The following is a 13,680-nucleotide window of genomic DNA, read 5'->3' on the forward strand; positions in this document are numbered from 1 at the left end:
TTAGTTTGATCTCTAAGACTGATGTTATGCAATACGCACATCTACAAATGGAAAGTGTAAAACATAATCAGCCAAGTCTTTTATTAGACATTGTTATATTGCAGAAATTTTAAGTTTACCATCTATCACCTGGAAGTAGCAAAAATATTTCTAGATATACTTAAAGAATGTCATTAGAACAGCAGCCCATCTAATTCATTTGACAGTCTACGTGCTTACTTAGGCCATCATCTTAAATAGTAAAACTATTTAAGAGCTGTATGTAGAAACAAGGCAATGCTTTTTCCTGTTAATTTCTCAAGTAACATCAAATTTAAAAAGACATACAGATTTTGTGCGTATTCTTTTAATTATCATAATACCGGGACCGGATATATTTCAAGTGTTTTTAAAAACTTAACGAGTAATTTACTGTATTTTTTTTGAACTTACTTGTCAAAACTAACTTGTGCTAATCCTGCAGCGAAGGCACTATCAGAAACCACCTGTGCCAACCTGGCCCAACACTCTGCAGCAGCACACCTTAGAAGGGGATTATTGCTTTCCAAGGCACCCATTACCAATGTAAGAGCAGACCTTTTAACTTCTTCTGGACCTAAACTTCCCTTGCAGTTGGCCAAGTGCTAAAAATAGACAGTAAATATATTAAACTTCAACGCAGTACAGTAATCAAATGTGTTTTTCTGTCAGTCATGAAAAAAAATTCAAAATCTGCAGAAGGAGTTGGATTTTATTCCCCTCTCATCTGAGGAGTTCCTTAATTTTTATTTGCTGTTTGAGAGTTAGAAGTCTAACTCCACATAAGCAAGCATCATACCATACTATCAACATTCTGATTTTTAAAAATAACGGATAAACTGTAGAAGAACACAATAAACCAACACCCCAGCAAAAAATTCAAGAAACATCAAGAAGGAAAATAGTGACAACAGAATAATGACAAAGGAAATCAAAAAATCCCAGTCCAAAATAATAAAAAAAAAAGAATATGAGCAAAAACTAAAGCAGTTGAATTGCATACTAAATGTGCCAGAAATACTAACACTATATAATGAGAGGTCTTGCCTATTATGAAAACATTTTGTCTTATTTTGAAGAAAATCTAAGGAAATAATGACAACTGCACATGAACAGAGGAAAACACATATAAAGCAACAGGGAAAAGCAAAAAACAGCTGATAGCAATGAGATGATGTTTACTCCTCTTTACTTGTCTTTATCCCTACAGTATGAAATATGAAAAACAGTGATAAAAACAGAAATGATGCTAACAGAATTTTTCCATCTATTTCCTACTGGAATTACACTAGTATGGATTGTAATATGCTATACTGTACTAAAAAAGTTTTTTTTTTTTATCACCCTTTAATGTCAAAAACGGAAAAAAATAACTGTGACTATTCAGTACTTCAGGAATATGACACTACAAATATTGCCACAGAAAACAGTAGGGGGTAATTTTTACCTATATGATTAGTCAAAATAACTTCTACAAAGACCCATTTGAACCAAGGCAACATTTTGGGTTGGGAAAGTGAAAGAAACAATGGAGAGAAACAAAGATTTACCTTCAAGGAAGTAGAAAAGGCTGACACAACATTTAATTGTACTGTTTGTTGCCGTGATCCTTTTGTTTGTTTTATGGAATTCAACAACTGTTCTAACACCTGGAGCCTTAAACAAAATGAGAAAAAAACTCACAGTAAGAAGTGAAGGAAAATCAATCTGTCTTTTTACTTTATAACACATATCAAAGCCTATATTGTATAGAGAAAGAGTTAGAACAAATATTTTAAGTCTCAAGCCTTTTCCTTCAACTGGCATCCTATTACTTTTTTTTTTTTTTTTTAAATATTCCCTATCACATGATCATACTCTAAGATCATGAGCTTTTTACTTTTGTTCCCTTATAGCTTATATATTTGCATATAATTGCTGATATTTAAGTAACATAAGACATACTATTAAAAGGTACTGTATATGGGAATGGTATATTTTGCCTTATAATTGAGAAAGGATGAGTCAAAAAAAAAAAAAAAGTCTAGTTATATGCAGCAAATAATACAGGTATTGAGAAATGGGTGAAGAACAACCAGCAACCTGATGACAGGAGAGGGTAAAAAGCCCAGACAAACTGAGGGGAGGGGGAAAGTAGTTACGCATGAGAGAATGAAGATGGAAATAAGAAAAACATAATATGAAGCACATAATATTAAGCATGGGGCAATTTTCCTGGCAGGTATGCATGTATAAAAACAACTGCCTTGGGATTACACTAAACAAAACTCCATACAGTGACAGAGTAGCCAATCTAAGCAGTGAAGACATCAAGACTCAGAACTCACATGCTGAACACTCATCCTTTACAGGAAATTACAAAACCATCTTCATGTACAGGGATTGTGATTTGAGGATTAACTACAACTGGCTTTAAAAACACCAAGGTATGTTTAATTAAAAAATAATTTATTTGCTGTGATGCTACATTCAAGAAAATTACCAACAGCATGATGAATAAGTACCAGCATGCAAAAATGTTGATGAATTTCATGCCTCTGCAATTGGTATGCTTATGTGGCAATCAAAATGCCATGTGGGCAGTGGGAAGACATATACAGACACACAAAACCCAAGAGAATTATCTCATTCCTTTCAGCCTTCTTGTACCTTTACAGAACTGTATGAAGACACATAAACTTGTTTCTCTCCATTTGTTTTTTATGCAGAATGAGGCAGTGAAAGGGTTAATTTTTGCTGTGACTTATTACCTTTTCCCCTATTTTGTTTCAAAATGTTCAGTAATTGGGTATTGTACTATAATAATTGTGTAATTTTTTTTTTTTTTTTATTGTTCGGGCTTTGAAAACAAAAGCAGTATTTTTCTCGGTCAACAGAATTTATTATGACGACAGTAAACTCTTACTGGATGTGCCTTTGTATTGTAAGCAACTTTAAACAGAAAGTCTAACCATTTTCTAGTCTGATTAATGTTAGTCAAATAGTTGACAAAATTCACTCATTGAAAATTTACTAATTTTTTCAGATACTTCTTTGGTATTCAATCTCAAGCACACTGACCATCTTTTAGCATCTCCCCAATTCCTCAACAGTTGAAATTACTACTTTACCTGTGAGTTTCTGCTATATGGGAAAAAATAACTCCAAAAAGACGAGTTGCTGCACTGACAACAGACAATACAGGAGGTAGTGGTTTAGGTATTGAATCACGCTTTACAACTTTCTCATATATTGAGTAAGGGTCATACTCCAGGCTGCCTCCAGCTACGCTGTTACCTAAAACGAGCTGCAAGATACAAGTAACCAAGTCATAACCAGCACTGACCTAAATAATTCGAACTGAATGAAAACACAGTGCCACCTGTATATTAGGACAAGAAATACCTGCTCTTCAATAAATCGGTGGTCAGTCTCTTGCAGTAAGGGACCAAGTAAAAGGAGATCATCTTCATGACAAAGGGATGGAAGCAAGAATGTGGAGGCATCGATCTGGCTATCTGGTATAGTTAAGTCTGCAACCAACTCTTTCAGGACAGCACAGAAGCTTCCTTCAAATGAAAGAAAAAATATTCAAAAAATTCAGTTAATTACTTGCCATGTGCAACTTTATGAGCAAGAACATATTTATACTGAAATAGCAATATCCATCTCACATTTTTCTGAAGTTCCCAAGTAGTTAACTGGAGAACACTCTTCTCGCTACAGAGAAAACAACAGAGCACTACTTAAGGTAAACAAACCCTACATACAGTGATCTAGAAGACGAAAAACAGAAACCTTTATCTTTACAGAAGGCATAATGCCACTAGTTAGGTACATTTACAGTTAAAATAGAGGCTAAAAGGCACTTAGAAAGACAGACATATTTCTACCACAAATATGCTGAAAATTAGTGCTGTGGAATGTGTTACATAACCAGGCAGGAATACTTGGACTTGGCAAGCAGAAGCCATTTAAAACATGCATAAGGTTGGTAACTAACCAAAAGCTACAGACTGTACTCCACTATTCCAGGAGTTTGCACTCCTACAAAGCAAACCGTGTGGAATTTACTCTGCATTACATTACGATAGTTTAGACTAGTAATTAAAACTTTCATATATTTTTGTGTCTAAAAATTCAGCCAAGACTGTACATTATTATACTTTAAAAAAAACAACATCAGGCATTCAGAGTCAGACTACTTCAGATTTTTTTAAACCATCCCCACACTGAAAGAACCTTTTCTGCTGCTAAACCATATCTGCTGAGAAAGGCCTCACGTATTTGATAAATAGTACTGAAAACCACTGCAGAATTGATCTTAAAAGTGTATACATACTCTTCATACAAGTGTTACATATGACTTTTAAGATTGCAAAATCAAGGTGTAGCAATTTAGTAAATGTCATCACTATAAGAGGCTTAAGTCCACACATCCAGCCCTTGGCATTCAGTTTTCTTGTTAGATGTTCACACCATTACTCTGTAGCACTAAAGTTGCTTATACTTTGTCAACACACAGAAGCTCCAAAAAGCACAACACCACAGTTGCCACCACTTCTCTCTATCCTGCTTCTGATTAGCCTCTGACTAAAAAGCAAGTATGTCATTTTTTTCCAAAATGCTCAACTCAAATCTCAATTTTTAAATGATAGCACTGTCAAATATATTCCAAGACGCAGATAACTGTGTGTCAAAGGGACAGAAAATCAGCCTTAAAAAACAACAACAAAAAAAACCACCAAATTAAGAACAACCAGAAACTGCTCTTTCATGAGTTGTTATGTATCACAATAGAGTAAAGCAAAAGTGAAAAATCTCTTTTCTAAGAAAACAGTTTTCCAAATCAAATTTAATGGTGATACTCCGCATTTTTTAACAGAGTTATTCTAACGAAGTAAACATCTATTTTAGTTCCAGCCACTTAACCATTCTCATTGTGCCAAATAATACTATCCCAGCATAAAATGGATCCAAATTTTGAGCCAGAATGCTGTTCTAGCATTGTAACCATTCATCTCATCCTATTAAGGAAGAGAAATGAATGCTTGCATTCCATTTTATGGTTTAGACAGGAGAACATAACAAGCACGAAAAGCTGAAGAATGTAAAGAACCCTTATGAGCCATATGATAAAAAGGCATTAATTTCAGATCACAGAAAACAGAAGCAAAACTAATAAACAAATTTCAAACTACCTGTGTGAAACTCATATTGAACATAATAATTAAAAACTGAATATTAATTCACAAGAAAGCAATGTTTTAGCCTTAAAAACATAAGCACATTATCATCCAAAACTAACAACACATGAAAGTGATCTAGAATGAGAATCATCACCTTCGAAACAAGAACACCTTTTTCCATCCTGACAAATGCGTATTTTCTATCTTCTACATTGCAATGTTTTAACCCTTTGCACATGACCAAAGAAAGCAACTAAAACATTAAGTGTTTTTCATTGCTGTTCAAATTACCCTAATATATTCTCATGTCTGTCAATTGTTAAAATAATGTAAATAATCAGGTTCTACTCTTGCACACTCACAGTAAGCCTTCAAAACTCCACTGTTTGATCTTACTGGTGACTGGAAGCATCAACAGAAAAACATCATTGATGAGGAAAGAGCAGGAAAGAACCAAAAAAACCCTAAACCAGCCCTAGTATAACAGACCTCAGAAATCTGAAGGTTTGAGTTCAGAAATAGGCTTAGATCTATGATTACAAACTGTTTCCAAACATTTCTTTGGTTGGATATTTCATTTTGTTCCACATTTTTGTTTATTTGTTTTTAGATCCACACTGTTCGCAAATAATTGGACTTAAAACTCAAGTTATATGCGGCCCTCCTCAACAAAAAGAAACACTTCCAGGTTTCTAGCCTCTGGCTAACTGCCTGGATCTAAGAAAGTGAAAATTAAAGAAATAAAACAGGTGAATGCCTCTTGTTCAGTGCATCACTCTGAGCCATGCAAAACGTGCCAGGTTGTGCAACACTACTATTTGTCCTTGTGATAATAACTAACATTAGACATAGAAGAAAGCATCCAGAGTTCCATAATCATATCGTTTTCTCAATCATATTTTTAAAAATATATATTTTTTTAATTTGCTGTTTCTCCATGAAGCTGTCATACTAGAAATACTATGGAAAAGAGGTATTTCTTATAATCTTTTCCTTAAAAAGTTTTTTAGCATTTCTAAATGACACTTACATAATTAAAATAAAATATAGCTTGAAAATAAGCTCTTGAATCTATCTTTTTCCATTCTTTCCTCAGTCCCACATAGCTGTATTACAAATGGGTGAACAACTCAGACACTGTATGTGTCAAACTAGTGTTTTGATTCTAGATGCTATTTACAAAGCTTTCAGCAGCGTGCCAACTTACTTATAACCAATCTTTTAAACTTCCTTTTTCTTATTGGTTCTAGATTGCAACACCCTCAGCTAGGATGCTGCTTTCTCCCAAGACTCAGATGTTATGCATCAGACCGTAAAATACTATTTTTCAATAGTTAGACTATGCAAAAGTCCCAAGCAAACCAAGAAACTGTCAAACCTGCCCAACCTCAAACACCTGCATTCTATAAAATTTTGTCCCCTGTAATGAAAGAAGAAAAGAAAGAACTTGCTTTGAGGGATGGAGGTGATATTTCAAGCTTTTAAGCTTCAATTCACCCATTAGTATTACATGTGATGTATAGCGAGTGTTATATTCAGACCTGAGACACGACAATGACTAAGACAGAAAAATCAGTGATTTATCCTTATGAGGATTCCTTTAGCAGTTACCACTAGATGGAGCAGATTATTTGAGTAAGCATTTCCTCCATGACACAGAGGACACAACTAACTCAATGGCTTGCTGGCCCATATGGGCCCATAATAAATATGGCCTGGCCCCATATGGGCTGGGTTGTATTTATTTCAGTCTATAAAGTATTGTGTGGCAAGCTACTCACATGACAATTTAAAAACTACAAAAATAACGTTTTAGTTGATCTGGTAGTAGCTATGGTATTAGATTAGATTTTAAATATGGCAAGTTATATTCTGCTAAAGAACAGTGAGTCTGTTCCCAGATTCTGTTTACATATTTCTTTAAATACATTTTTAAAATAAGCAATAAGGATAAGATTAATGTATCTGTTATACATAAGTCTTCTTGAGGCAATTACTCTCTCCATCTTTAGAGATCTTCAAAAGCCATCTGCACATGGTCCTGTGCAAGCTGCTCTGGGTGTCCCCGCTTGAGCAAGGGGGTTGGATCAGATAACCTCTACTGGTCCCTGCCAGCCTTACCCATTAAAAATAGCAAGGCTGTCTATCTTCAAGTTTCAACTAAAAGTATCACACAAGTCTGTATTTCTAGTAGAAGATGGAAAAAAGGAAGAAAGTGAACACCAGCTTTTCAAAATCACTGTGACTTCACTACAATTTCATCAAATACAAACAGATGGACTAAATTTGTTAGAAAAGTTGAGACTAAATTTTGCTAGCTGAAAATATGTTGACTAAAAATTTAAAAATAAGACCATGACATTTTTAAACAGATTTTTTTGTAAGAAAAGTACTTACCTTCATATGTTTTTGGAGGCAATACTGCCAGTAATTCATAAAGTTTATGTCTGTAAACTGTTGATGATGTTTTTAAGGAATTTCCATATGACTTACATATTGAAGAAAGCCTTAAAATACAAAAAGCATATTAAGACATTTTAAAGAATTTAAGGATTATGCATTACTGGTTTCATTTGTATTAGACTCTACTGAATACTTCTAAAATCTATACATCTTGTAGGTACAGTTTTGATTTGCACTAGCAATAGCAGAAGGCAAACTATTTATTTCACATCCTCTGGCAGAACCTCTTGGTGGTCCATTCCCAGTCATTCCTTTTATTTAATACTCGAGAAATAAATTAGGTTTTCTATTGCCTTTGGTTTTACCTATATTTATTACCGTTAACTTTTTTTTTGTGCATATATGTTCTGTGAGTTAGAATTTAGAGCCCAAACTCATTAAATCACTACTTAGTCTGAAGTAGTTCAAAATACTACTTAGTCTGCAAAAGTTCAAAAATTACAAAACCCTTTACAGCTTTTTTGTCAATTTATTAAAATTTTGTCCCCGGGTTTTCTTGAACTTAGCTTTTTTTTTTTATTAAGAATGACCACAGATACACACAAATGTTTATGTTCAATAAAAAAAGAGCAGAATAAAGGCATTAAATTAACAAAAGCATACAATAATTTCTTCCCTTAGTTTCTTTATGTAATACTTCAATACTTAAGACGTTATTATGCCAGCTAAAGCCTTCAGCTATACAGCTAAATCCTATACTCTACCTTCTGTTCTTTTGAAAAGAAAGTTCTTAACGTGCACTAAATCAATTACAAGTGAATTGTTCTGTAGCTTTTCAGAATCAGAATCTCATTTAACAGTTTGATACACTTACTGTGTCAATAAATCAACAGCACTTGGGAGAGGAGGAAGAAGTCTCTGAACGACTTCATCCGTAAGAAGACCAGCACAGTGGGAAACAAAGCTTTTGATAGCTAAAAAAAGGAATTGGAATTCAACTTAATTAAAGTGAGATATATAGAAAAAAAATCACATAATTACCTCACTTAAAATTTAAAAATGGAAGAAAGAATGAGAAAAAAAAGCGTTTTGATGAATAATTTAAGAAACTGATAAAATCATAAGTGAAAAAATTACATTCACAGATGCATTGTTTTGGTGTCTCAGCTTGAATATTTGTACTTCGACGTATAGTTGCATACATGAATGCAAGCATTTTTCTGCTATGAATTGAGTTATTGAATACAACTCAACTTCATGATAACTCCATGACAATTATAATAAAACAGAAAGAAAAAAAAATGGGAAAAGGATGATGATCAGACTACCTACTGCTTATATTGTTAGTTTTTGCTCTAAGTTTAGCTTTATTACTGGAGTTTAAGAAGCAACTTATATGTAAACTTAATTATTTTTCACTGTTTACAGAAAATTAAACTTGAATTAATATTCAAGACAATATACTGCATAAAAGCTTAAAATATTCTTGAAAATATACAGCATAAAAGGCATACTTCCAAAATAAACAAATATTTAAAGGTTATTTTTTCAGGTTACTTCTAAAATGAAATTACTGTTGAATTCCACGCTTTCTGACATATTTTAATAGTGAGAGAATGGTGATCTCTGCAGCTCACATCTCTCCTATGCAAAGGTCTCTTTAATACTTCAGAGTACATGACTGCAACACGTTAAGTATCTGAAGAGCAGTGAAGTGGTCTTTTGAAAACAGGAATTCCCAACATTTCACAATGAAATGCTCTCACAAATTTGTTTGACTGATTCACCAAGCCTATTTTGCTTACAGTAACTCAAATATTAGGTAACAGATCTGTTATTTACTAAACACAGTAGACTATACAAGCAACAGAAAATATCCTGGTTTGTGTCCTCAGATGCTACTGTGATATGCATGTTAAGCAGCTTCAACAAGAGAATCCTTCCTGATACCACCTACTGCTTGGAAATAACCAATTTTAAGAACAAGAGGAAAAATCCTCTTCCATAACATATTGTTTTAATTTATTTATTTATTTTTTATTTTGCAATAATGAAACACATGTATATAGATTCACATAGGTAAATCACATAGGTAAATATATATACACACCCACAAGCTTGTAATGTTGGAGAATGAATACAATCTCTACCACCCAGTGAAAAAAATCAATATGAAGTATCTTTGTTCTTTCAGATGGAAAACCAAACTACCAGCCCAACTATAAAGGCAGCACATCCCACTTACCACAGAGAGCACCAGCACGGCCTTCCAGTGTTACTTGCCATGTAAAAGAATCTCCTCGTGTCTTCTCTGTTTCTAGGTCTTTGGGGGATGATGGAAAGACGCACTTCCACAGTAATAGCATTCGTGGCAGATGGTGCTGGACAACTGCAGGACCTGTAGGTATTGACAGCTTTCATACCAATGTGAAGACCCATAAAGTCTTATTATGTGAAGACCCATAAAGTCTCATATTCCCTTTTTGTATGTTCACCAAATCACAGCCGCAAAAAGATCTTTATGCTACTTTCCTAGCCTACTCACATATCTTCGGTCAAATGTTCCCTTGGTATTCCATTTTCATACATGACTACATAGCCACTGATACATTTACTAGTAAGCCACCAAGTCAGCTACAGCCTCTGCCTTACTAAGCACAGACCCTGGAGATCACCAGCACAGAAGAGATACAATGCAATAGCAACATGCAGAAAAGCAAACATTTGTTATAGTTTAATGTACTGTAGTAATGTACTTGTAGTACAAGAGAAAACTGAGAGCCACTGGGCTGAATTAATAGCTGAAAACATAAAAAGTTTAATATATGAACAAAGCTGTCAACACACATTCTTCATTAGTAGTTTAATATTAGAGTCAATAATCCGACCAGTAATACATATCAGAAAGTTCATTAGTATTTCAAGTATCTGACAAGAGGGAAATATGCTCTTCTTACTCATTTTGTGCTGGGACAAATCTTGAAATAAATACTTAAATCAATAAATAATCACTGTAAGTTTTCGTAACCACAAGGACATTTGGTTAGACTGACATGGAAATTTTACTTCCCATATTTAATTAATAGCGGTCCCAACCAGTCAATATTTTTTAGACATGATTTCCAATGACCTAATAGTGAATTTTAAAGTAATGGCATTTTTATTTTAGAAAATTTTCCTACTTATTTACATTGTTACTTTAGAATTATTTTGCAGTGGTAAGTGAAATTAAACATTGGAAGAAATAAACTCAGAGACAGAACACTGAACAGATTAATTTAGCTTAAGTAAAATGTACTAAGCCATTTACCTAACGTCATGAGGGCAGCTATCAACAGCCATCCAGCCTGTGTTCGCTGCACTGAAATGCGACTGTTCTGAGAAGCAGAACACAACAACTCTTCTGCTACAGTCATGATTACCTTCAAAATTAAAGAGAAAAACAGAGCATCAGCATCTTAGTAACTAATTGAAATGCTTATTTAACTGTATTTGCTATTTCATTGTCCCCAAATACAATGTCATCTTTCTCTCAGGCTATGGCAAAAAACTGAGGCTTATAAATGCGCAATGACAGACTTCAGTACTAGTCTAGTATGGCTTCAATAGTTGCTGTGGGGTACCAGCTAAGTTACTTAGCTTCTTCTCCTTTTACCAATAGTAAAACAAGAGCTGATAATTCTCTTTAATCCTTACCATACATATTACTGTGAGTTCTGATACTCTATTTATGGTATCCTTTTTCTATATAATGGTATAAGACCTATCAATTACAGCTCAGAAGTCTCAAGAGGAGTAAAAGATCTTTTTATCCTTTTTTTAGCATAAATCCTACAATTCTCATTGACAGTTGAGAAATCAACAAATAGTATGATTAAATAAGTAAGTTCAAAGTGTATGCTAAGGCATAATTCAATCCTGTCTGATCTTCTCCACAATAATTGCATGTGCCTACTGATGTGCTACATGCGAAGTGACGATCTTCACTTGCTACCAAAGCACAAACTACCTAGAATTTACAGGGAAGAACATAGAGGGTGCAAATTGGACAATGGCCACAGATGACTAAAACTTTTAAGAGCATTCTCCAAATCGCTGGCTTGACATTGTGTTTCACATACAGATTTCTTAACTGTTCAAAAGTATTTTTTTTCGTATCATATTATAATTGATTGCAACAACAAATTGCTTGCAAATTACCATTACAAATAAGTGCCATTATCAACAATATCATGACAAGCCTCAGTGAAGACAACATCCTTACATAATTTCTTTGCACACTTCCAAAACCATGAAAGTTTGCATAAGAGTTAGCTTCAAGAAAATTTCAAGTTTGTGATCTTAGAAAACTTCATTAAACATTAATAGACTGTAAAGTATTTTCAAAATTCCATAATACTATCAGTTGTTTGCAAATGAATAAATTCATTTTGATAGATTTCTGATTAAGGTTTAAAGTATTTGATTCTAAAATTTAAAAACTACTTGGTATATTCTAAGTATCTGATAAACATCCTAGAAAGGATTTCACTGAATCATTTCTGACAATTTTTCTATCCATGTACTAGCAGAAATGTTTTATTTTCAAAAGATTTTTTGAAGTACACGCACTAGTATGGAATGTTACATATAAAACCACTACTTATTGTCTTGCTTTGAATAGGTTCCACCTGCAACTCTAACCACGCTCTCAAAGGAAAAAGTATTAATATAAAACAGCTTCTGTCCAGGTCAATACTGTCTACACTTGATATTTCCTTTTCAGAACTGCTCTGTTTAACACTGGTCTCTTTCAGTTCCTCAGAAGAGGAGTTAGTTGGGAAACTGGCAGTGTTCCTAGGAAAGAATGGAAAAGGGCTTTTGTCAACTCTTCTGTTCTCCCCCCTGCCAGCTTAGTACAGAATACAGTGTTTCTCCCACACTTTTCTTTGCCCTCCCATACCTCCTCCTGGCCCTATTTCATCCTATTCTATTACTCTAAAAGAAATCTTTGTAAAGAATTAAGTTTCTCAGTCAAATAGATATTTTAGCTCTGTTTAGGTGTATAGTATTTGAATGGCCCTTTTCTATACAACTAGCCAAACAACAGTCATTTTGTTCTCTCCCCGTGGTCTTAGAGACAATCATCAGAAACAGTTTTTAAAAGCTAAGAACTTTTTTTCCCCTTAACAACATGAATTATTCCATCAGCATTTGGTAAATTGAATGAGAACTGAACCTAGTAATGTCTGTTGAGGAGTGGAGTCGAACTGCTAGTGCTCAGTAACAGTGAAAAGGTGGTCCTGAATCACTGGTAAGGGTGATTTTTGCTAATATCCTAAAGCACTCCTTTCATTTTACAGTGATGTGATAACATCAAAACCCACAATCCTTTTGACAAGGCGCGCCTCTTCTGAAAAAAATCCTTTTCACAGCCAATGGACGTAAGGGAGAAAGTAAGTTTCTACATTTTGCAGAGAATGTACTGCTATTCGTTTTGCACTATGTTTTTTCCAACTTGGAATAACCCTATAGATGAAGTGCTCATTGAGATGGTAACAGCTTCTTCCAACCGGCATTTCTCTACCAAGATACCCAGAAAACTTCAAAGCACAGTATATCCTACTGCTTTGGCACAATCTGTGGTTAAGTGGATTTCTTCTCAGGACATTTATTTCTAACATCACAGCGTGCAGTAGATTTTTATCTATACTTCTTTATTTATCATTTTTATGAAAAGAAAAATCTCTTCATTTGGCAAAGCTTGACATATTTCAGCAGTTCACCAGTCTAGCATTTTCTCACCATTAACACTGCTGTGAAGCTTGTGGGAAAGCGACAAAATGTCAGCTTTCTAATTTAAGCCAAACTGGCCCAGCATTACAGAAGCTGTAATGTTGCTGGGAATAGTATAGTTTGAAATTCTGAAAAACTTAACTCTACTCGAAAATGGTTTCGCTAAGTAAACCTTTCTTTAGGATGTTAAATTTAAGTCCTCACAAACTCTATCCCAAAACAGGTAGTGGTACATAAAAAACTTCCCCATTAGAAAAAAAAATGAGTCTGAATGGTTAATAAAGTCACTAATGATGTTTCCCAAAAAATTCTAAAT

At 34.0% G+C, this 13,680-nt stretch overlaps 1 protein-coding gene across 8 annotated transcripts in view; it reads right to left on the bottom strand.

Moving 5' to 3' along the window:
* The window catches only part of HEATR5A (HEAT repeat containing 5A), a 62,693-nt gene that overhangs the window by 25,131 nt on the left and 23,882 nt on the right, over positions 1-13,680 (bottom strand). For all 8 annotated transcript variants that reach the window (XM_032189304.1, XM_032189303.1, XM_032189301.1 and 5 more), the window contains 8 exons: positions 10,900-11,011; positions 9,835-9,987; positions 8,464-8,563; positions 7,584-7,693; positions 3,403-3,566; positions 3,129-3,304; positions 1,569-1,674; positions 433-623 (listed from right to left, as the gene is read on the bottom strand). In XM_032189304.1, the coding sequence (XP_032045195.1) occupies positions 433-623; positions 1,569-1,674; positions 3,129-3,304; positions 3,403-3,566; positions 7,584-7,693; positions 8,464-8,563; positions 9,835-9,987; positions 10,900-11,011 (1,112 nt within the window). The remainder of the gene's footprint in view (positions 1-432; positions 624-1,568; positions 1,675-3,128; positions 3,305-3,402; positions 3,567-7,583; positions 7,694-8,463; positions 8,564-9,834; positions 9,988-10,899; positions 11,012-13,680) is intronic.

Source organism: Aythya fuligula, chromosome 5 (assembly GCF_009819795.1).
Source record: "Aythya fuligula isolate bAytFul2 chromosome 5, bAytFul2.pri, whole genome shotgun sequence".
NCBI lineage: Eukaryota > Metazoa > Chordata > Aves > Anseriformes > Anatidae > Aythya > Aythya fuligula.